The sequence below is a fragment of the Mustela lutreola genome, chromosome 18, assembly GCF_030435805.1.
Source record: "Mustela lutreola isolate mMusLut2 chromosome 18, mMusLut2.pri, whole genome shotgun sequence".
Lineage (NCBI taxonomy): Eukaryota > Metazoa > Chordata > Mammalia > Carnivora > Mustelidae > Mustela > Mustela lutreola.
Genome location: NC_081307.1, coordinates 24,950,673 through 24,976,482, shown reverse-complemented (window position 1 = coordinate 24,976,482; position 25,810 = coordinate 24,950,673). Strand labels below are relative to the sequence as shown.

Sequence of the window (25,810 nt, the reverse complement as noted above, 5' to 3'; positions counted from 1 at the left end):
ACAAACAGGCAATGTAATTCTGACATAAAAACAGAGAGGTAAGACAGATATAAAGTCTGGATATAGACCCCCCACTTATACAAACATCTGATTCTTGACAATGGAAAAAAAGCAATCCAATAGGGGAAAAAAACCTCTTCAAGAAATGGTCCTAAAAAAAAAAAAAAAAAAAAAAAACTGGATAGCCCCACAGATAAATAAACAAACAAACAAACAAACAAACCACCTCAACTCAAGCTCAAAGATAACAATAAACATAAGGGTGATCACAAACCTAAATGTAAATGCTAAAACCATACCGTTTTTAGTAAGAAACATATTTTTGTTACTTGGGAACAGGTAAAAGTTCTTATCCAGGTCATAGGTCACAGGAAATAATAACTGTAAAATAAATATATAAATGACATATATTTAATAAATTTAAATTTAAAAACATCTGTTCAAAAGACCTATTAAAAATGGATCAACACAACATGTATAACGTGTAGCTAGCAAAGGACTAAAACTCAACAATAAAAAGATAAACCCAATAAAAGTAAACTTTATCCAATTTAAAAAAGACAAAACTTCATAAAAGATATATAAATGGCAACTGAACACATGAAAAAGTCTTCAACATTAGACTTCAGGGAAATGCAAAACAAATCAAAATGAGATGCCACACATTCCCACCAAAAGGTTAAAACTGAAACACTTAAGAACAGGAAATGGTGAGTAGAACTCTCATGTATTGTTAATGAGAATGTAAAATGGTACATCCACTTTGGGAAGTTTCTTACAAAACTGAGTACTTACCTACCCTCAGCCCCAGTAGTTTCAATACTAGGTATTTGCACAAGAGAAAGAAAATCTATGTCCACAAAAAAAAATTTTTACAGGAATGTTCACAGCAGCTTTATTCACAATAGCTCAAAACTGGAAATAGCCTAAAAGTTCATCAATAGGAGAAGGGATAAACCGGGTGTAGCACATTTACATAATGACATATTACCCAGCAGGGAAAAGGAGCTACTGATACAACATCAAAAACATTAACTGAGCCAAATAAATCTTGCAGAAAAAAGAGTAAATATCATATAATTATATTTGGAATTACGGGATTATATAATTCCATTTATATGAACTTCTAAAACAGGCAACTCGTAATCTAGAGTGGACAAAAAAAAAAAAAACAGTGTTTGTATCTGGGACAGGGACTTAGGAAAACGGCAGGAGGAAACTTTCTGAGGTGATGACGCCTTTCTATAAGGGTATGAGTTGCACAGGTGCTTGCATCTGTCAAAACTCAACGAATGCACAAATAAGATTTGTATAGACTTTACACTAAAAGACAAATTTGTGAACAAACACTGAACTCTAGATAATAACGTGCATATACTGGTGTTGTCAGGGGAAGCTGCACAGGTGCTTGAAATTTGAGCAGGGACATGTTCAAAATATTAGACAGACTAATGGATAGAGGAATATACAAGCAGATGGATACGTAACAGAAATTATACAGTATTTTAATTTATGCAAACACTCCTCTGTTGACCAGTTTGCTTGTTACCAACTTCTACATAGTATCTTACAAACAGCTATTTTGTTCTTTAAATCATTTGCTCCAAAGAATATCATTAACTGTAAGAGAAACTTAGCACACCTTTCTAACTAAAAGTTCAATGTAACTTTTGTTTTAAAGGGTACCTTAAACAAAGCACAAGATTTTAAGAAAAGACTAGAAAAAGAAAAACTGAGAAGACATTTAAAAGCTAATACCTTTTACCAAATTAGAGCCTCTACCCCGAGGCTGGGCATTTGCTAGAAAGTGCAATCCACGAACTTGCTCTGCAGACCATGTTAAGTACAAAATAGATTCCCACGCCACGGCTGAAGCACTCTGACTGTTTTCTTAGCCACGGATGCGTTTAGAGGACACAGTGCTATTTGTGTCTTTTTTTCAGGTGTAGGAACTTCATTTGTACAGTGGTGAAGAAAAAAAAGACAAGCATGGTCATGCTAAAAAGTCTGAAGAGTCCGGAATGACTTGGGCAAACTTTAAATAGTTCCATGTGTGTTGTTGTAATACTATTCAAGTCAAAAGAAAGCATAAAACTGTCATGCATATTTTGCTAGATTTGATACTGAAGAGCCTCATTTTACATATCCTAATCTTTATGTTAATTAACTACCTAGGAAGCCTATTTCAAAATTTCATCAAATTAAAGTGAGTACCATGAAACCTTGGAATTCAACATTTTGTTAAAGCCGTTTTAAAAAAAAAAACACCTCATCTAAGCTTTTCTTCAAAAAGCGATCTCATGAATACATACTGGTCCCTGTGACAAAAATATGTATGTCACTACTGGGAACTAAACTTAAAAGAGAATACCACTCTAAATTGATACTTTTTATAAAGCTTTGACTGCTGTCCTTAGAACGACAGAAAACCAGGATCAAGGGTCTCATCTATAGAAGAGAAAGTCAACTTTAAATTCCAGTCAACAATAAAAGCCTGGGTCCCTCGGATGTGGCCATCTTACGAAGGCATTAGAAATAGTTTGAGAATCTGTATCAACAATGGAAACTGAAGATTATGTCTCTAATAGTGGATAGAATGATTCCATTATTTTCTCTAAACCATATTTGAAACAAGTATTATCACAGTCTGAAATGGGATAGAAAAAATTCTTAATTCTGCTGCTGGAAAGAACTATAATATTTTTAAAAGTTGTAAGGATTTAAATATGACTTCACACCACTTCTGAGATTTTTTAAATGGTTTCATTTATTCTCTGGAACCATAAAATCATTGCTAAATGGAAATTAAGGCGTTAACATTCCTTCAATGAGATTGGAGAGATCGGACTCATCCTTTAAATCCCTATCCATCTAAAAAGACTTCCTTAAATGTTCAAAACCAGGACAAGAATCCGTATTACCCCTCCACAACGGTTTATTACAATAACTTCGGGTTACTAATGTGCTATTTTATTACTGCTGTTCTTCTTTAATCTTCCCTATTAGACTGTAAGCTCCATGAGGGCAAAGGTATCTGCCACATCAAAATTTTGTCAGTATTTAACATGTGACCTCTGACAAGTAACAAAACATTTGTGGAACAAATGAATTACAATTTCTAAACTTTTCCATCCTAGGGATTGTTCCAGTTTCCTCTTTTAAAACCACTTTTCCATGAAAATCCCGTTACTCGCATTCTAACCAACTAAGAGTCAACTGAGAATTACTGTTAACTACTCATCCTACACACAGAAGACCAGATTTAACCAATTTGTTGTGCTATGCACACAAACATGAAAGTATCATAAAATGACTACAGAGTGTTACGATTTAATACCATGTAGAGTTTTACTGTTTTTATGATTTCCACAAAACGAAAAAATTTATTTCTTAAAAAAAAAAAAAGTTCAGGCGCACCTGGGTGGCTCAATGGTTTGTTAAAGCCTCTGCCTTCAGCTCAGGTCATGATCCCAGGGTCCTGGGATGGAGCCCCGCATCAGGCTCTCTGCTCAGCAGGGAGCCTGCTTCCCCCTCTCTCTCTCTGCCTGCCTCTCTGCCTACTTGTGATCTCTGTCTGTCAAATAAATAAATAAAATCTTTAAAATCTTTAAAAAAAAAGTTCAAAGTCAGTTTTCATAATTAAAACATCATTACAGGACTGTGGTTTACTGTCTGTCTGATAACTTATCTCTGCACACATAAACCTCTAAAACAGAATAAAAAGTAACTATTTCACAAACAGGAAAAAGTTGATTTGGGAGACAAGCACCATTTTATGTGTGACTAAACCTAAATAAGTACATTATCACAGAAATAAATATCACTACCATCCGTTAATGATTATTTATAATGCAGTATGCTGAGGAATACAAGATTTGTGACATGTAGGGGTGCCTGGGTGGCTCAGTCAGTTAAGCGCCTGCCTTTTGGCTCATGATCCCAGGGTCTTGGGATCCAGTCTGACATTGGGCTCCTTGCTCAGAAGGGAGCCTGCTTCTCCCTCTGCCTGCTGCTCTGCCTTGTGCTCTCTCTCTGTCAAATAAATAAATAAAATCTTTTTAAAAAGATCTGTGACATGTGCTAAAATAGTCCAATTCAGAACAAGGTACGCTAAAGAAAACCTCAGTTGACTCATGATATCAGACTTAGACCTTTCATGTGACCTAAAGAAAAAGAAATGCTACTTCACCTAAAATATGCAACACTCCAGCAAATACCTAGTTACACGTGTGGGGTCCAGGAACCAGCATTTGGGGGTGGGGGGGAGAACCAATGGCTCAGATGCTTCTCGCTAAGTCCTCACACAAACTTGGTATATCATTTTCTCCCCTGAGAAAACGGAGGCGATCTAGATAAGGTAAACTGTCAGAAAAGTAACAAATAGAAGTCCAGCACTTTAAAGCCTATTTCTTCTACCGTCACATAATGTATCCAAATATTCTTCTCCAGCTGTTTCATATAGGCAGTTAAACTATAAGCTCAGTTAAACTGTAAGGTCCTTGAGAAAGGGGGAAAGTTTCACAAATTTCATTTATGTCTTTCATTAGCTTAGCAAGACTACGATAGATCCTTAAACACTTGTTGAGTTAAACCTCTTTTGGTTTAGACTATTCTCCTGGGACATGCCCTTGTTGTAAAAACGAAAGAAACTAGCCAACAAATGACACAACTCTTAAGACAGCCCGATTCTAACTTTATTCCTTCACACTCGGAACTGAAAAAGTTTAAGTACACCCATATCCGGAGACTACCACTAAAGGAGTTTGGAAACGCAAATATCACGAAGCAAACACTTAAGAACGGATTCACACGTTCCCCTACCACGCCCCCGTCATCCAGGCACTATCCTAAAGAAAGGAAACCTCTAGTCTTCCGGTGAGGTGTTAAAGAACCATAACCACGCCCCCATTCTAGTCCATCATAACTTGTTTTCTATCCCTACCCAGACCCCCGACCCCAAGACCAAACCCCTGGATTAATAAAAGTCTCTGACCTGCAGCGAAGTGCAGGGGAGAAGACTTCCGGCCGGCCATGTCCTTAGCATTCACGTTTGCCGCGTCCACCAGCCTCTTTACCCGGGACACGTCCCCATTGCGACAGGCCTCCAACAGTTCCCGTAGGGCCCCGCTCACTGCTGGGACCCCTGGCCCAGGTCCCGCTGCCCCAGGCCCCAATGTTGCTGTGGTGCTAACTCCTGCCGCCTCGGGGCTCTCCGCCAAGCTCGATCCAGGGGAGGATGGAGAGGAAGATGAGGAAGAAGTCGGGGAAGAAGAGGACGACGGTGAATTGTTACTGCCACCGCCGGCTGGGTTGGGAGCGACCCCGACGGCAGATGAAGCGGAAACCGCCGGGGCCACGGGAGCGGCGGCGACGGTACAGATTGTGCTGGTGGTACTGCAACAGCTGGTACTGTCAACCGGGTCCGGGGATCGAGGCCTGTCGGGCGGATCCCGACTGCCATCCCCCTCCGGCAGCGCTAGGCCGTGCCGCGGGGAGGCGAAGGGGGCCAGGCCACCCGCCGTTGGGGAAGCTGGGGTGGTCCCCGGGGCCAGGCCGGGGCTGAGTGGGGGGGGAGGTGGTGGCGGCGGCGCCGAAGCCCCTGGGGCGGGCTGGAGCTGTTGTTGATGATGGTGGTGATGATGCTGAGAGCGACGCGACGCCGCCATCTTCGGACTCCCCCAGCACTGTCACTGCGGCAACGGGCCCACCGCCCGCCCTCACTTCCGACCGCTAAGCCAATTAGCATCCAGCGCACAGGAAATGATGCTAGGCGGAGTGGGAGGGGCCAAAGAGAAGGAGGGAAGTATTGGGAGCTCAAAGAACAACCACGGAAGGGGGCGTGGCTTTGTGCCTGAGGGGCGGGCTTTGTGACGCCTTGGCGGGCCGGCTGCGGAGGTTTGAAAGTTGGAACCGACCACTCCCTAAATGGGGCACTTTTCCTCCTTTCTCTCAGGGAGCTTACCTTGCCCGGTTCCGTTCTGTTGCCAAGTCACCTTCAGTCTTCCTTGTCTTACTCCAGAGCGTCTCCTGAGGTGTAACTCAATGCAAGAAGGGTACGTTTATCATGTCCCACGTGGCCTCGTCTAAGAAATAAAACAAAGTGTCACTCACAGAATTTTTAGCAGAATTAAATGAACTAATGTATAGAAATCGCTCTGACCATTAGTAAAACATAACCATATTTAGCCCCTTGGTGATTTTTAAATATGGGGTCTGGCCCCCTGCGGCCCGTTACTCCCTTGGTCTCTACGTCCGTTCTTGGAAGTATCCTGGCTCCATCCACTTTGTTAATAGTCCCATAAAAATAAGGGTTCCGATTGCCAGGATTGGAATTCAAACTCCTTTTTTCCAGCTGTATAAATTTGGGCAAGCTGTTGAACCATTCTGTGTCTCACGTTCTCCCCTGCCAAACTGATTGAATCGTTCAGTAATTGTTAACTATTAAAGCTACGATCTTTTTTCTCTTCTGTTCTCTCTACTTTTATATCTCACCTTAAGTGTGACTCAAAAAATTATGAATGTTTTCCTTTTGAATTCTTTCCAGCTGAACCTCTCCTCTCTCCCTCCCAAACTAAGATAAAAATGTAACTACTCTCCATCACCCACCTTCAGATGACTTTCTTCAGCAACTCCTTTTTCTCTCTTTCCTCTGCCTGTACCTATTTTTATGGCCTTCCATCAAAAGAGATGTGTCATGAGAGACTATGGACTCTGAAAAACAATCTGAGGGGTTTGAAGTGGCGTGGGGCGGGGGTGGGAGGTTGGGGTGCCAGGTGGTGGGTATTACAGAGGGCACAGATTGCATGGAGCACTGGGTGTGGTGAAAAAATAATGAATACTGTTTTTCTGAAAATAAATAAATTGAAAAAAAAAAAAGAAAAAGAGATGTGTCCGTGCATAGGATAATCTCGGGTGGTCTCCGTTTCCTGCCTCCTATTTAATAGTAAACGAGGCATTGTGGTAGTTTAGAGAAACGGCCTTCTTCCAGTAGAGGGGACGTGAATGGAGACTGTCTTAAGAAAAAACAAGGTTTACATGGGTCAAATAGAAATTTGTCTCTACAGTGTATTAAACCCAGGTGACAAATCGTTCTTTTGTTTATTTTTTAAAAGATTTTATTTATTTATTTGACAGAGACACAGCAAGAGAGGGAACACAAGCAGGGGGAGTGGGAGAGGGAGAAGCAGGCTTCCTGCTGAGCAGAGAAGCCCATATAGGGCTACATTCAGGGCCGTGGGGATCATGACCTGAGAGGGAGGCAGACATTTAACGACTGAGCCGCCCAGGTGCCCCCAAATCGTTCTTTTATATGTTCAGTATTAAAGGTAATTACTGTGGGGACGCCTGGGTGGCTCAGTTGGTTGGACGACTGCCTTCGGCTCAGGTCATGATCCTGGAGTCCCGGGATCGAGTCCCGCATCGGACTCCCAGCTCCATAGGGAATCTGCTTCTCTCTCTGACCTTCTCCTCACTCATGCTCTCTCTCACTGTCTCTCTCTCAAGTAAATAAATAAAATCTTAAAAAAAAAAAAGAAATTTATAAAGGTAATTACTGTGATGTTAATATTCTCACCTAAATAAATAAGTAGGTTTATTTAGGACTACCATGTACATAAAACAAGGTCAGGAATGTAATTAATATTATGAGTGACATTTGTTATCAATCTGGGATTTCAGATTATAACTTTAACCAATATTCGTCTGTTTCATAAATTTGTACCATTGTTTAAAATACATGGTTGAATAGGAAAACCTCCATCAGTACAATTAAAATCTGTCACAATACACATTCTTCTGGTTTTGAATCTTAAGTTAATGCACAGAACAGGATAGCATTGAGAAGTGTATTATGTATTATCAACATAATACATGAGATGCCCCTAACTCACCTTGTGCCCCTTGACTATGGCCATCTCCCTGAATGAGAAATATCCCACCTGGTCCCCTGATAGCCAATTATGAGAAGCTGTCATATTTACCCTAATTCAAATGTATCTACTGCATCTGTTTATCAATACAAATAAATAAGAAAATTTCTGGGGGATAAAGATTAAAAGTCCAGATTGCCTGAAACTATTCTACTGGTAAACATCTGAACAGGCGTTCGATCAATTGGAAATTGCTTTTTCCCCCTCCAGTGGAAAGTAGTAAATGTACTTTACATTAAGTATTTATCAGGTTTAGGTTTATATGGACTAATACTGAGCTCTAAACAGGAAAGGGCTGAGATCATTACTTAATCTTTTTTTTTTTTTTTAAGATTTATTTATTTATTTATTTGATAGAGAGAAATCACAAGTAGATGGAGAGGCAGACAGAGAAAGAGAGGGGAAGCAGGCTCCCTGCTGAGCAGAGAGCCCGACGCGGGACTCGACCCCAGGACCCTGAGATCATGACCCGAGCCGAAGGCAGCGGCTTAACCCACTGAGCCACCCAGGTGCCCCCATTACTTAATCTTTTACAGCTAAACGCAATTCCATGAGGAATGTACTGTGCCCTAATGAAAAGAACAAAGCTTGAAGTCAGATGAGCTTGAATCATATCTCTGACCATTACTAGTTGGTTAATCTTAGTAAATATGCTTCAGCTCTGTCATTCTAAAATTCTGATTTTATCGTAGCATTGTCATGAGGATTAGAAGACCTGGGTGTTTTATAAGTCCTTCTGGAGTGTTAGTTTCATTCTTTTATGAGGCATACATCAGATGTTAATAGGAATTCATAACCACTACAACATCCTTTCTGACAAAGACAGCAACTGGGAATAAAATATCCAACATTTTACACATAGCAGAAATCTTAAGCAAAGAAAGATCAGGTTTAATTGTTTCCTCATCTGAAAATTCAAGATTTTGTACAGGCCCTGACTATCTCCAAGAATTGTTGAGGATCATAGTCATGTGACATCTTGCCATTTTCAAAAATATTTTCAGAAAAATCATGTCCATGTGGTATAAAAACGTGAGCACACAGCTCTCTCGTGAGCCATACTGTTGACACGAAAGAGCCACCAACTCAAAGGGCACTTGCCTTCTGGGCTGTGATGTAATGTTTGTTTTTCCCCATGGAGATCATATGAACGCACTTTGTAAGTTACACAGTCATTAACTTGCAGTGTCCATAGTTCAGCTAGACTTGGTGTGGTTATTCCATCCATGTACTTCTCATTAGTCTGCCCCAGATCCAAGTTCACCGGTTAGCAGTATCTCAGATCTGCTAAATCCACTTTTTCTTCCTTGCTCTGAGCAAAGCCTTCTCTGCAAATTCACGAGAACAGGCTAGAGCTTAGCTGAGGCAGTGCCATTTCCTCACCTTGGCCTTAGAAGATAAGTTATTCTCGTGCCAGAAATGCCCTTTGTGCCAATGGCCCAGATTTCTCTCTCTGAAGGTGGTACAGAGCCAAGAGAAATTTTAGATGAATTTCCATCTGGAAACCTAGGAGAATATTTTCTTGAAAAGCCATAGATGGGCAAAACTTACAACAGCTGCAATCATGCTAGCCATATTGTATCTGAGGATGTTTAATTAAAATAAAAGGCTTAATAACTTATTACAATGTAAGAAAAGTACAGTAATTTAAAGATCCCTATACACTAGTTTATTAGCATTTTCAGTTGCTTTTTAAGATACCTCTTATGTAGCCGAGTCTGGCCTCTGATAGCTCTGATTTTCTCCAGGTATGGTCTGTATACTTGGCAGTAGTCACTTCAGTGTGAAGTATCAGTTCTAGGAAAAGAGGCAATGTAATATACGAGTTAAGAATGTGGACTCTGGGGGTGCCTGGGTGGCTCAGTGGGTTAAAGCCTCTGCCTTCGGCTCAGGTCATGATCCCAGGGTCCTGGGATCCGGCCCTGCATCGGGTTCTCTGCTAGGCGGGGAGCCTGCTTCCCCCTCCCTCTCTCTGCCTGCCTCTCTGCCTACTCGTGGTCTGTCTGTCAAATAAATAAATAAAATCTTAAAAAAAAAAAAAAAAAAAAAAAAGAATGTGGACTCTGCATTTAGACTGCATGGACATAAATCCTGGCTTTGTCACTAACTAGCTATGTGTGATTAAAGGATGCCACAACTTGCATTTTGACAGAGATAAATCAAAACTTACTTGCTATGCTTTAAAAAAATGGTAAACAAGCTTTCCCACCAAAATATTCTTATAAGCATTTTTTACAAAAGCAATGAAAATCATATATATATGTAGATATACACTCCATTACAGATTAGCATATGGCTTCATCCCTCAAAAGAGTTTACAAATACCTGCTATCCCCCAAAGTCATAAGCAAGTTTAGAAAAGTTCCAGGGGTACCTGAGTGGCTCATTGGGTTAAGCCTCTGCCTTCGGCTCAGGTCATGATCTCAGGGTCCTGGGATGGGGCCCCACTTCAGCCTCTCTGCTCAGCAGAGAGCCTGCTTCCCTCCTCTCTCTCTGCCTGCCTTTCTGCCTACTTATAACCTATCTCTGTCAAATAAATAAATGAAGTCTTTAAAAAAAAGAAAGAAAGAAAGAAAGAAAAGTTCCAGAAAGCTCTGGAATGTATTGATAAGGAATAGCATAACTAGCTAACAATGCATATGTAATGCTGAAATGGCTTATGTAAGTTGGGGTGTAGCCAATCAGAATAGGGCTGATGCAAGTGCAAGCCAGTAGATCCTAAGGTATACCCAGAGTACTCAGCCTCCCCACTCAGAACACGGAGCCAGCCAGCAAAGCCATGATGAATATATATCCCTAACTATCAGGGGTCACGGACCACCACATAATAATCATGACTTCACCCCTGGTGAAGACTAGAGTGAAGACCTTGGCAAGCAGAGCCCACCAGGTCTATGGTGGGAGTCAGTGGCACCAGGGACATTGAGAGACACTAGTCAATCCCCAAACAGGTGGTGTGGGCCTTGTACCAGCTATCATCTCTTGCTTACTTGCAGTTGTTCCTGGGCTCATTGAAGGAAATAAAAGAATGGAAGTTGTTTGAGTTAAACGGTATTTGTGTGCAGTTTCTCATGGTATTGCCTATTCCTTCATATCCTATCTTTGTTTTGATATCGTACCTCAGAAGAAGACGGTGAATGATCCAGGAGAAGTTATTTAACCTGTCAACCCAACAGCAAGGTGAGGAGAGAAGAGTTGTTGTGAGAAATAAATGAGTTAATATATGTCCAGGGCTTAGAACAGCTCCTGGCACGTGATAAATTCAGCTCTTACTCAGAAAGATAGACGCACCTCTCTGCTTACTGAAGCATTATTTGCAATAATCAAATTATGGAAGCAATCCAAGTACCTGTTGATAGATGAGTGGATAAAGAAGATGTGATATCTATATATCTATATATAGATATAGATATATGTGATATCTATATCTGTAGGAATATTATTCAGCCATGAAAAAGAGTGAACTCTTGCCATTTGCAACAATGTAGATGGATCCAGAAGGTATAATGCTGAGTGAAATAAGACAGTCAGGGAAAGAAAAATACCATGTGATTTCACCCATACGTGGAATTTAAGAAACAAAGCTAAAGAACAAAGAAAAAAGAGATAAATGAAAAACCAGACTGGTAACTATAGAGAACAAACTGGTGGTTACCAGAGGGGAGGTAGGGGCATGGGTAAAACAGGTGAAGGAGATTGAATATACTTATCTCGATGGACACTGAGCAACGTCTAGAGTTGTTGGCTCACTATGCTCTATACCCTAAAATAACACTGTATGTTAATGATACTAAAATTTTAAAAAATGTTTTGAAGTCCTGGAAAGTTAAAAAAAAAAAAAAAAAGTTGGGTCTTATTATCATCAAGAACTAAGGAAGGCCTCTGGGAATGGGATATTAAAGGTTATGTGGAAAATATGACTAGTTTTGCCTATCTGATAACATGGAGGATTCTTTTCACCCAGTAAATGATTTCCAGTCTCTTGCACCTACTTCTTTTGCTTTACAGTGTCTTTTTTTTTTTTTTAAGATTTTATTTATTTATTTGACAGACAGAGATCACAAGTAGGCAGAGAGGCAGGCGGAAAGAGAGGAAGGGAAGCAGGCTCCAGAGAGCCTGATGCAGGGCTCGATCCCAGGACCCCGGGATCATGACCTGAGCCAAAGGCAGAGGCTTTAACCCATTGAGCCACCCAGGCGCCCCTTGTCTTTAAGGAAGATCTAGTAAGCCTGGAAGCTGAAAGGGCCTCTTCTATTTGGGAAAATGCAAATACAATCTCTTCTGGCTGCCACGGGGGTGGCAAGAATAGGATGAAGTTTGCATAGTTGCTGCCACTTGGTATTACAAGAGGGCAATTATTCCCTAGTGTTTCTTTTTATTAGTTTATATCTAGCCAGCTTTACTCAGGGAAGTTCCTGGCCCCTATAGACACAGGACTGTTTCCTATGTGCCCCATGCCTTACCAGACAGATCCCAAAATGAGTTAGACCTGGTCCTATCTTGGTGTTTATGGGTATTTATGGTTGAGTGCAAAGATAGATTCATAAACAGACAATGTCAACATAATGTTGTGAATGCTCCAAGGGCCATGCATACAGGAAACATCAGGGAAGTTCATGTGCTTGGAATTGAGTGAGTGAGGAAGGGAGAAGAAATAGGGTCAAAGAATAACAGAATATCAGATTGCCCATGGCTTTGAAGTCCGTAGGTGAGTTGAAGGGTCATTAAAGGGTTTTGAGCAGAAGAATGACATTATCTGATGTATATCCTTAAAAATTTATTCTAGCTGCTATATTGAAAACAGATTCTAGGGAGGAAGAGGCTGTTAAAATATAAGAGATGATGGTGACAAGAAAAAGGAAAGACGACTCTAAGGGTTTACCTGAGTATCTGGAAGGAAAGGGCAATGGTTCTGGGGACATACATGAGGAATACTTTAAGAAGAAGATTAGGGGACGCCTGGGTGGCTCAGTGGGTTGGGCTTCTGCCTTCAGCTCATTGTCTTGGTCTCGGGGTCCTGGGATTGAGCTCTGCATCGGGCTCTCTGCTTGGCAGAGAGCCTGCTTCCTCCTCTCTCTCTGCCTGCCTCTCTGCCTACTTGTGATCTCTCTGTAAAATACATAAAATCTTCAAAAAAAAAAAAAAAAGAAGAAGAAGAAGAAGATCAGGATTTTGTTTTTAGACATGTTAAGTTTAAAATTACTGTTAGACATTCAAGTCTAGGCTTGGGTGTTGGGTGTATGATTCTGGAATTCAGGGGAGAGGTCATAGTGAAGATGTAAACTGGGAGACATCAGCACATAAACAATTTTTAGAACCATAAAGCTAGATGATATCACCAAAGAATCCCTATAGCTAGAGAAGAAGTCCAAGGGTGATCCTTGAGGCATTCCAATTCCACTTCTGGGAAGGAATAGCCAAAGGGAAAAAGTAAAACAGGTAGAGTGTAGATTCTAGAAATCAATGAAGAAAGTGATTCAAGGATGCACAGTAGATTAAATTAAACACCCCATTCTTCACCCCTCCCTGTGTCCATGCTTTTTGCCATATGACAATGTAAGTATTGCCCCTAAAAATGGAACATATTTACGGGTCCTTTGATTTGGGGCTCAAAGACATGATTTTCTTTGGCCAATAGAATGTTGGTAGAAATGCCAGTGCCAGATCTAGACCTTACAGGCATCCAATGTTTCCACTTGATCTCTTGCAGGAGATAAATGTGACCTGCCTGGTGAGTTCACTGGCCCAAGATAGAATAACCTGTGTAGTAAATCTGAGCCCATCCTGCTGCCGGGTCCCTGGTGAGCCAAGCCTAGATTAGAAGACCCCTCATGTGACCTGCAGATGAATGGGCAAAATAAATGCTTTCAACTACTGAGTTTGGGGGTGGATTTGTTCCACAGCACCATTGTAGCTGCGTAGCAAGGATGACAAGGAAATGGTAGGCAAACTGTGTCAACGATGACTGATAGAAAAGATCAGGATTGAGAATTGACGATCAGATGTAGCTACATGGAGGTGTCTGGTGCCCCTGAAGAGTAGTGTTAATTGAAGTGGCGAGATGATGGCTTGAATGGAGCAGGTTCAATGAAGTGTGGGAAAAGAGAGATTGCTGAAAAAGAGTAGAGACAATTTTCAAAATAAACTTCGGGTGCAAAGGAAGGGAGGGAATAAAGCAGCAACCCGAAGGAGGCATGATGTCAAGAGAGGGTTTTTTTAATGGAGGTACTTTGTTTTCCTCTTTTTGTTTTCTATTCTATCACATTTTTCTTAATGAATAGACGATATATCGTTTTTGTAGAATAAGTTTGCAAATATTTTCAGATCTTCCATTAAAGTATTTGAAATATCATTGTGACTTATTCAACCCAATTTCAAATATTTAAATATATTTGCCAACATCCTCTTTTTTAAATAATATCTATTATTATTAAATTATAAATATTATTATTAATAATAGTTCTACTGAGATACACTTCACATTCACATACAATTCACCCATTTAAAGTGTACCAGTCAGTGGTTTTTAGTAGAAAGTAGATAGTAAAATATTGTGCTCCTTAACAGTCACTTAACAGGGTTTTTTTTTTTTAAGATTTTATTTATTGATCTGATAGAGAGAGATCACAAATAGGCAGAGAGGCAGGCAGAAAGAGAGGAGGAAGCAGGCTCCCCGCAGAGTGGAGAGCCCGATGCGGGGCTTGATCCCAGGACTCTGGGATCATGACCTGAGCCGAAGGCAGAGGCTTTAACCCACTGAGCCACCCAGGTACCCCCAAAGAAGGGTTTTTAAGATGGGAAAAATAAAGTATATTTTTCTGCTGATGAGAGGAATCCTGTAGAGAGGGGAATTCATGATGCAGGAGATACAGCTGAGAATTGCTGGGCAACGTGTCCTTAGATAATTAAAAGGGTTGATTGAGCTCTAGAGGACAATCACGGAGAGTCCATCTTTAGTAACAAAAGAAAAGGCAGCGTAGATGGTCACATGTGCAATGAACGGTTACAGATGGTTGTGGGAGATTGAGAATGACTCTTGACTGCTTCTCGTTTCTCAGTGAAGTAGAAAGCAGGAAAGGCAAAACTTTCTTTGCTTCTCCCAGCATCTCCTTGGCTCAAATTGGGTCCCATGTCCTTTCAGAAGTATGACTTTCTGATTGTTTATATTTGGAGATGAAGCGTAGTTTAAGGAGATGTGTATGGGTGCCCAGGTGACAAGGTGGAGGGTGATGTTTAGTCTCATAGGTCTTCTTGGCTAGGCTGTGGTGCCAGGGATTTGATCAGACAATAGTCTAGTGTTGCTATGAAGATGTTCTGCAGAAGTTTTCAGCATCTACAGTCAGCTGATTTTAAGTAAAGGAGATTTTCTTCCATTTTTGTGGGTGGGTCTCATCCAAACAGTTGAAAGTTTTCTAAAACAGCCTTAAGCTGGGTGAGAGGGCAGTTTTAACTTTCAAACAAATTCAGTTTTTATTGTTTTATGATTGGGGGAGGGCTATTTAATCTTATCTGTCCTTTTACATTTGAGAAGGTAGGACCCGCATCTTGTCCAGAATGGATTTCTCTATTACCACATCTTGACTACACCGTTTACTCCCGGCTTTTCCAGTGTGTGTACCAGCCTCAGTACTGGATGGTACTCCACAATGGATGAGTTTCCTTCCCTCGGCACCTTCCTGACATTCCAATTATACAAACTACACATGCAAAGCTGACTTTGAATAGAAATAATTATGGGTATCACAGAGAAGTGAGCGGTTCTTGCTACATAAAGTCATAGGAAGAATGAGCAGGGCTCTGTTCAGTTTCCTGCTGTACCCTCCAGACTCTGGGTCTGGTTCAGCTCTCAGGAAGGAAAGGAGTACTAATAAAATATAGTCCATTGGGAGATCAGCAGGTCTCTGCCCTCTCATATCCTGGAAACTCCTACGCATGATGAAGAATGGTTTCTTTCTCTAGCAATCAAATTTGATCTCTTCATTCAAATTGTTCTCCCAAAATATATGCTAAGCTAAAGTATATATGATCAGAATTATTACAATGGGGCTTCTCTCTTTTTTAATTATTTTTTTATTTTTTTATAAACATATAATATATTATTATTAGCCCCAGGGGTACAGGTCTGTGACTCATCAGGTTTACATACTTCACAGCACTCACCATAGCACATACCCTCCCCAATGTCCATAACCCCACCACCCTCTCCCTACTCCGCCACCTGCCCTGGCAACCCTCAGTTTGTTTTGTGAGATTAAGAGTCTCTTATGGTTTGTCTCCCTCCTGATCCCATCTTGTTTCATTTATTCTTTTCTTACCCCCCAACCCCCCTCCCCACGTTGCATCTCCACTTCCTCATATCAGGGAGATCATATGATAGTTGTCTTTCTCCTATTGACTTATTTCGCTAAGCATGATACCCTCTAGTTCCATCCACGTCATCGCAAATGGCAAGATTTCTTTTCTTTTGATGGCTGCATAGTATTCCATTGTGTATATATACCACATCTTCTTTATCCAGTCATCTGTTGATGGACATCGCTGCTATAAACATTCGGGTGCACGTGTGGGGCTTCTCTCTTTGACAAGAGATTCTGTGCTTTCAAAAATTCAGAGTTCTATACAGAGCTTTAAAGATACAATTTTACAGTCCTTTCTTATATCCCTTTTTTGACTATTCTGCATCTACTTCTGTATCCCCATCTACAGTTAAGAATAAAGTCCTCAAGATGATATGGTCATCTCATTTGCGTTTTGAGTTTGGCAATCAGTCTCTGGTAGGTCTCCTGTAATGTACTCAGATTCTGGAGACTCTGACGTAAGCAGGACTGATGTTCAGCCAATATGCAGAAGTAGGGCTCCATCAACTGTTGCTGACTGACCTCTATCTGACTGGTTGGTAACTGGGCCATAAAGGTTGTTAAATATTTTGAATATCATCTCTGCATATGGGTCCTCCTATGCAGAGAGTGGCAAATACATACGACTCTCCTATGTTGAAAGCTCCATAGAATCACATAGTCGATAATAATAGCTCCTTTATTTGTCACAACACTGGAAATGTCACAGACTTTCTATAAATATTAATCAGTCTGTTAGGTGCAGTGTGTATTCATGAAGTACCATCATTGATTCTCAAGATCTCATTAAAAATGATAAGTAGTATTAATAGCATTGCAATCATTGATGGAGCTGCCCCCTGGGGGCCCCCAGCCCCTGTGCTTCTAGAGCCAGACAGAAGGCAGTATTCTGTGTTGTGCTCTGCCCAAGATCATACTACAGTCTTCCTTGGGAGAGCTCCATGCCACCCCAAGGACTCCCAACGAGGAGGACTTATGGATGCCAGTGAGCCATATCTTTCTAGCATGTTCCCTCAGCACCTGACTTGGGCAGAATATTTGAACAGCATTTGGCAGTTTGGGCACTATCATTTGGATTTATAGCTCCAGCGCACTTAGACTTGGTTAAAGGGATCTGTTCTGTTATCGCAGATGGGTTTTATTGGATTCCGTTTCTAGTTTTGTAGAAAAAAAAGCAAAGAAAATGGATGGAATGTGGCTAATGTGGGTAATTATCTTTACGATTCTTGCCACTACAGTACTCTCAAATTCATTCTACCATTTTTCTTTCGGCTCTCTGAGAAACAAAGCTCTTAGGAAGGTGGAACTTATTGAAAATCTTTAGACTTCAGCCAACCCTTTCTAAAGAGCAAGCGCATCATTATGGCTTTTCTCAAGCACTTTCTCAACTTTAATTATACAAAGCTTTTATTGATTTGGCTGCCTTAATATCTTAAGCCTTGATTAACACTGGAAACTTATAATCATCACTATTCAGACCTGGAGAGGGGGAGGAGAGCCAAAGACGACAGCTACCAAGGCTGGCCAGCGTTAGAGCAGGAAGCTTCAGAGTGACAGAGACATGAGTTAAGACAAGGAACCAAGTGGCTCTTGGTAGCAACTGAGAGCGCTCAAGGTGCTTCCTGATCATGTCAAATCAAAACATGTAAATACTGAGAAAGTCAGAGCTTACTAAAGACTAAAAGAACTTCTTTTTTTCAAGGTGGACTGCAATAACACGTAAGAATGCTATCAGTACATTCATTTATCAGGTCCATACTAAAATTCTTCTCAGTGACCCCCCAAAAACGTAGCCTATGGAACTCCTGTGGAACCCACTCAGAGCATCTCACCTCAGTTTCTCTGACTTAAAAGTTTGGGTTCTCCCTATTTTGTTTCCTGCCTTACTGTCCTTAGAATGCCTGGCTTCTAGGTTGCCAGGAATATTAAGATATTACTGACTCAACAGCAGAGACTCTTCCCACTATGATTAATTACAAGTAAGTGCCATGGGAAACAAGCATGTGTAAGAGGATGGTTGAAAAAACCCTTGCTGACAACCACATCTCACTATTATTTCCCCTCATAATGCAAGAGTCTTGACCTTACCCATCTGTGATACTGAAATATGGTCACATATGTATACCCACGCGTCTACCCTTTCACTTGCAAAATGATTAAGAAATCCAAGCTTTTCCTAGGTTTCCCCTCTCCAAATACCCTCTAAAACTCCCAGGGAGGCTTAAGCCTTTTAATGAATCAGCCCTCCCTGCCAGCTACTGCCTGCTGGAAGAGTAAGATCTCACAAATGTTGAGAAGAGCAGACTCCACGGTCCTCTGATGTTGAGAAGTCCTGGTCCATTTGTCTTGGGTGTCTCCAGCTGTAGGGCCTCCCAGAAGTCCCTCACCCTCCTGCAGCCAGACTCTGGCGGTCCTACAAAGATGGCCCCTGATTAGGAATCACCGCCTGCTGATGGGCTTGAGTGTAATTATTCAATTTGCAAAATAAACAGTAAAATGTATAAGGTTTGTTAACAGAAACTTTGTCAGCTGTCTTCTGTCTTGACGTCGTTGCATGCTAATATTCTCAAAAGTCGTCCTTAGAGTAACAAGAGGCAAATGTCATGAGGACCCTTATTTTATAGTCTTGGTGGCTTTGTTCCATTCATGGTAAAGCTTTTCTAAATAAAGTAGAAATTATAATATTCACTGCAAAGACATGAAACGTTGCAACTGACAGTAAGTTCAGGCGTAATGTTGTCTAAACTCCTAATTTTGTAGCTGAGAAAATAGTTACCTGTCATGTCATATAGCAGTGGTCCACATCTTGAGCCCAGGCATGAAGATACTAGTTCAGAAACCATCTCCCCAAATCTCCAGCCAATCCTATTTTGAAGACAGTATTGAAGAGTCTTTCGTGCTTGAGTTACCCCATTGTTAAAGGAGCATGGCTTTCCAAAATTCACGTTTTGAAGTGGGATGGAGTGATGATGAAGGGGAGAGGTGGGAAGAGATATTCTGGTTCTTTTTTGGATGGCTGATGGTGGTGCCATAATTCTTTCTCAGAATGAATGAAAACTTCCTCGGAGCATTGGCTCCGCTCTCAGCAAACATGCCACTGTATTCATATGATGGCTCACAGTCCACAAGCATGCGCACGTGCATTCTTCTACTTGATAACTGCAACATGCTTGAGAGTGTGATCATATAGCTACGATGTATTTGTAGAAAAGAACCTAAAGCCAAAGAAGGTGAATTGACTTGTTTAGGTTTTTTCAGATCATACATGATAGAGCTGGCTTCCAATTCAAGTATTTTGGTTCTGAGTATGGTACTCTTTCTAGTAGAAAGACGTACATCTTTCTTTTTCATACCATATTTGCCCATTGACTGCTACTTTGATCTCAGTCACTTCCCATGCTCTGTACTGTACAACATGGGACATTTCCCAGGTTCCCTTGGTCCTTGGCCCCTTGGGGGGCTCAGTTAGTGGGAGACACTTACAGGAGGCGAAGAGGAAGGGAGAAGCCAGCAGAATTCTCTACCTCTCTAAGCTTACCGGGGCATCCCTGGGCTGTAGTCTCTGCAGCTCTGTCTCCTGCCAGAGAGGCTTTTCTTTATTGGAATGAGATTTGCCCCCTGGGCCTTTGGGCTCTGGCAATATCACCTCCTCCTGTTGGCCCTCCAGCCCCAGGAAAAGTCAATGATTCCCTAATTTCTGGGATGCTTTGTTATACCTGGGTTATTTTCTCTGTCCCTTCCATAATCTTTGCATTTGATTCCTGATATTAAATTCTCTTCATCTGAAAGACCTACAGCAGATCCTAATGGATAAAATATATGAGTTTCTTTAAAAAAAAAAAAAAACTGCTTATAAAGGTAACTAGCACCTTCATTGGACAAGCCTTGGCCACAGAGGGAGTTTGCCAGACATTTTATGGGCATGTATTTTGACTCTTGGCTTCAAAGAAACAACCTTAATAGTGCCATTTTTGGTATCCTTGGTTATCGGAAGCTATATGAAATTTACCAAGGTGAAGTTTCCTTCACCTTCCCCCACCTGTCCCGTGTCTGTCCCCAAGAAAGAGATGGGTGTCTTTTGAAATGGGTACCTCAGCCATCAAGGCCTAATGTCAGGTACTTACACCATAGCTGGTGATGTTATGTGCTTATATATTTATTTATGTGCTTATTTATGTGCTTATTGGCCACACAATATATATACATATATATTAACATATATAAAATATATTTAAAATTATTTATTTATTTTTTTTAAATTTTTTATATCTTTTCAGCTTAACAGTATTCATTGTTTTTGCACCACACCCAGTGCTCCATGCAATCTGTGCCCTCTCTAATACCCACCACCTGGTTCCCCCAACCTCCTACCCCCCACCCCTTCAAACCCTTCAGATTGTTTTTCAGAGTCCATAGTCTCTCATAGTTCACCTCCCCTTCCAATTTCCCTCAACTCCCTTCTCCTCTCCATCTCCCCTTGTCCTCCATGCTATTTGTTATGCTCCACAAATAAGCGAAACCATATGATAATTGACTCTCTCTGCTTGACTTATTTCACTCAGCATAATCTCTTCCAGTCCCATCCATGTTGATACAAAAGTTGGGTATTCGTCCTTTCTGATGGAGGCATAATACTCCATAGTGTATGTGGACCACATCTTCCTTATCCATTCATCCGTTGAAGGGCATCTTGGTTCTTTCCAGAGTTTGGCGACTGTGGCCATTGCTGCTATGAACATAGGGGTACAGATGGCCCTTCTTTTCACTACATCTGTATCTTTGGGGTAAATACCCAGGAGTGCAATGGCAGGGTCATAGGGAAGCTCTATTTTAATTTCTTGAGGAATCTTCACACTGTTTTCCAAAGTGGCTGCACCAACTTGCATTCCCACTAACAGTGTAAGAGCGTTCCCCTTTCTCCACATCCTCTCCAACACATGTTGTTTCCTGTCTTGCTAATTTTGGTCATTCTAACTGGTGTAAGGTGGTATCTCAATGTGGTTTTAATTTGAATCTCCCTGATGGCTAGTGATGATGAGTTGAGGATCACTGTTTTAGATGAGGTTATATACCTCAAGTGATTAAATACCAGCCTCGTTTGTGATATAGAAGTTGGATGAAATTTGCATGGTTCCTGGTTTTAATTACTTCTTAGGTATCAGGCTTTTGATAATTCATCTTCTGTGGATTTTCTGGGGGTTTAATATATTCTCTTGTTCACCATGCAGCAACAGAGGAAGTCAAGGCAGACCTGGAATTTAAAAATCCCAGTACTTTTTCACCTAACACCTTCAACCCCCCCCCCCCCCGCAGAGATTGTTATCTGGATGTGTTGTAACACCCTGGAAATACACATCTTACTAAAAGGGACAGGTTGTTACTACTGACCTAAAGAATTAGGAAACTTGTTTGGATATCAGCATGAACCCTCAAAACTCCTGACCAGTAGAAGTCATTTTATACACATGGCTTTTTTAAAGAATAATTATCTTGAAGAACTCTTGCTTATTAGACTAGGTTGGAAAAATTATCATTGGCCATGTGAATATGTAATTACCATGATTTATTTGTCAAGTACTGAACATAGGTAAATTTCCTGCTCTTTTATTGAATTTGAGAAGTTAATTAGTATGACTATTAAGCAAAACCCAGAGATCATTATATATGAAATATTTCTCTATAATTCTAATAAACTGATTTCAAAATCTATTAGGCTTGAAATTTCACTCAGTAGTCCCCAAACATTTTTCCCTTTGGTTAATGGATCTCTACACTTATCCTTCTCACTGAAAATATACTAGGACTATTTAAAAGGTTTATAACCATTCTTGCTGGACATACATAATTAAGTTTATTTCCTGTGAAAATCTGCGGAAATGTCCTTTGGAATTAATGGAAATGTACAATTTGTCTTATTGTTACTTAGTATTTATGTAGCACTTCATATTTCTAAAGTACTCTGTAATCACTAGTTCCTCTTGAACTATTTTTATGTCATTTATTATGTTCTTTTGATACAATATATGATTTACTTCTGTCATGCCTGTTGATGTATTTCAAGAGAAGAATAGAATGAGATGGGTTTTTATAATATCCTGGGTTGGGGGGTCCACAAGATCCCCCCCCAGATCTGATGGTTCACTGGGGAGACCCACAGGATTCAATATCTAGCCACACTGACAACTATGATTTATTACACTAAAAGGATGTAAAGCACAATTAGCCAAGGGAAAAGGTGTGTGAGATGAAGTCTGTGGGAGACCAGATGCAGGTTTCCAACGGTCCTCTCCCAGTGGATTGTGCAGAATCCACATAATTCTTCCAACAACAAGTTGTGACAACAAATGTTGTCTATCAAGGAAGCTCATTAGAGACTTACTGCCCGAAGTTTTTACTGAGAGCTGATCACAGAGGCAGTCGTTGCCTGGCATGTCCCATATATCCAGACCATGAGAAAGAAAGCAGGCATTCAGCATTGTGATGATTAATTTTATGTGTCAATGTGGTTGGGCCACAGTGCCCAGATACTTGGTCAAACATCTGATGTTTCTGTGAGGGTGTTTTGTTTGAGATTTATGTCTAAACTGGTGGACATTGCGTAAAGCAGACTATTCCCCATAACATTGGTGGGTCTTGTCTAGTCACTTTAAGGCCAGGGCAAAGGACAAAAAGAAAAGACTGACTGCTCCCAAGCAAAAAGAAATTCTGCCAGCAGATGGCCTTTGAACTTGAATTGCAACATTGGTTCTTTCTGGATCTCAGGCCTAATGGTCCACATTGCAAAGATGCAAATTATGGGACTTGCCAGCTTCCATAATCATGGAAGTCAATTCCTTAAAGTAAATCTTTTTTTCTCTCTCTCTTTCTCTGTCTCTATCATATCTCATATCGTACCTCATATATATCTTATATGTATCATATGTTATATCTCTATATATGCATCTATCTCTCTATATATCCTATTGGTTTTGTTTCTCTGTAGAACCGTAATACAAGTATACACCATATTGTTTGTACAGTTGAGACACAGTGAGCCCTTCTGCTTGCATAGTGGTGGGAACACTCCTGAAATATAAATTTCCAGATGCCAGCCCAAGGCTAATCTTGCAGCAGGGCCTTTCCAAGAATAGAAGTTCAGGCCTTCTGGGTTAACTCTTTTCTCATATACCCCCACCTCATATACTATATATAAAAAGAGACCAAAAAAAAATGAACAAAAAAGACAAAAAGAAAAGGGTGGGGGAGGTTTTCTTGTCTCTTTGTTGGATCCTTGTAACTGTATACCTTGTTTAAAAACTAGGGGGTGGGGGAGAATTTCTTGTGTCCACAGGACTGGAGGAACATTCTGGTTACATACAAAGCCATAAACCAGCTAAAGCATTCCCTATACTGTCTCGTGTTTCCATTTAGCTTACCGTCAGACAGCATCGTTCAAGTAAAGAAGTTGGTATCAGGCCACTGCCGGGAAAATGGTGGACAGGAAGGAGGGAGAGGAGAAGCCCGAGAAACCACAGCGAGCTGGAGCTGCTGGAGAACCTGAAGAAGTAGAAAAAACTGTCAAAATTAAGACTATTTCTTCCAGTCATGGAGGGGAAAGTTCCAGTCACAGCGCTGAGATGCAATCAGCTGAAGAAGCAGCTGTGGGCCTCCCAACAAAACCTACAAAGATCTCCAAGTTGGGATTTGCCATAGGTAGACGACAAAGCAAGCCTCAGCCATATCTATCAAACTTGGATCAAGGAAGCCTAAAAAACTGTTCCAATGTTTGCTCCAAAAAACGTTTCAGTTGCAGCAGCTTTTAATGAAGATGAAGCTAGTGAGCCAGAGGAAATGTCTCCAGAAGCAAAGATAAGGATGACAAATATTGGAAGGGATACACCCACGTCAGCAGCACCAAACTCCTTCAGTAAAGGAAAGCAGGGTTTTCCTGATAACCGGAAGCTCTGAGGGCAAAATATAAAATCTCACCTTGAAAATGTCCATGACCAAGACAATGAAATGATGTGTTTTGAAATTGGGGTGTCTGGTGGGTGTAAAGTTAAAAGGGAACAATTTCCTTTTTTAAAGAATGGTATAAGTCTATCTTCAGAGCTTGAGGGGTATGCTAATAAATGAGGGTTGAAATTAGAAGTAATTTGTGTTTAATATTTAATAAACAGATTTCAAGACATTTGCCAATTTTGTAGTTTCATGTGGTTCTTTCCAAAGGTTACAGAATAATGGGGGAAAAAAATCAAAAATGGTAAAAAGCAAAAAAAAGAAGTTGGTGTTAAAAAGGGTTGATCCAATTTGGTAGTCTTCAGATCTGAGCTGCTCACAGTCTCTGTCCTGTGATTTTTTTCAACAGATAGCATAACTTTTCTTTTACCTTTGCAGGAAATTCCATGCTTGAATGTGCCCTGAGTGATGAAGCATGACAAGAACTAGCACCCAGTAGCCGTCCGAATAAAAATGGTTTGACAGCCGGTCCTCCAGGGGCTTGCCCCTCTCCCGCAAACCATCAGCAACTGAAGATACTCCTGGGATACTGGGATGGTGACTTTCCAAGCAGAAGCAGTGTTTTCAGAATCTGTGCTTGTTTACTGAACAGATCCACATAAAGAAGCAGACAGGGATGGGCAGGGGCAGAACTCAAGTTCGAATGCTTGGCCATCTCAAACTTTCATTTTTTTGGTCTCAACATTCTGACAATGTCTTCAGTAGTCTCCCTGTGTCTTCTCTCCCCGTTTTTAATTTATTTCATAGGGTGCCATAAGAATTTTTCTATTAACACGAATCTGATCATATTGCCTCTCTCGATTGCTGCTCACTGTGTCTGGTCTACGGAATAAACTCAAGCCCTTGGCACGGCATTGAGAGGATGTCAGAGTGTGACCTGAATATATCCTTCTGGCCATAGTTCTGGTCGCCGCTTCATCAAGGGTGGGTCAGTCATTCCCCTTTGAACTCCCAATTCTAAGAATCTATCAGACTTGATGTGGTTTTATGTGGTTTTTAAGACCTACTATCAATAGGATATGTACTTTTCAACTAAACTTAATATTGCGGGACAAACTGGGTGGCTCAGTCGGTTAAGCATCTGCCTTCAGTTCAGGTCATGACCTCAGGGTCCTGGGAGCAAGTCTCATGCCAGGTTCCCTGCTCAGTGGGGATCCTGCTTCTCCCTCCCCTCCCTGCTCATTCTCTCTCTTACTATCTCTCTCTCAAATAAATAAGTACAATAAAATCTTAAAAAAAAAAAATCTTAGTATTGAAATACACAAACAAGCGTGTGTCACTAGATCAATTTTCAAAACTCACATACCACTGTCACCGTCACCCAAATCAAGAAACAGACCATCACCAGCACTGCCTCTAAGCCTCTCCAGACCCTCTTCCGCCCACTCCCTGCCCCCCCTGCCTTTTACCACCTCTGATTAATTTTTCCTGTTTTCCAACTCTGTAGGCATGGAATCATGCAGTATCAGCTCTTTTGTATCTGGCTTCTTTTGCTCAATGCATGTTTGCAAGGGGGATCTGTGTCAA

General features: G+C 40.9%; 2 protein-coding genes and 1 pseudogene across 2 annotated transcripts in view; 2 read left to right on the top strand and 1 right to left on the bottom strand.

Moving 5' to 3' along the window:
- Window positions 1-5,767, bottom strand: part of TNKS (tankyrase) — a 209,908-nt gene extending 204,141 nt beyond the window's left edge. The window contains exon 1 of the mRNA XM_059156236.1: window positions 4,994-5,767. Coding sequence (XP_059012219.1) covers window positions 4,994-5,666 — 673 coding nt within the window. The 5' untranslated portion in view covers window positions 5,667-5,767. The remainder of the gene's footprint in view (window positions 1-4,993) is intronic.
- DUSP4 (dual specificity phosphatase 4) overlaps window positions 1-25,810 on the top strand; it is a 277,349-nt gene that overhangs the window by 228,487 nt on the left and 23,052 nt on the right. The gene's annotated exons all lie outside the window — the stretch shown is intronic.
- Window positions 5,281-24,455, top strand: LOC131820546 (PEST proteolytic signal-containing nuclear protein-like; annotated as a pseudogene).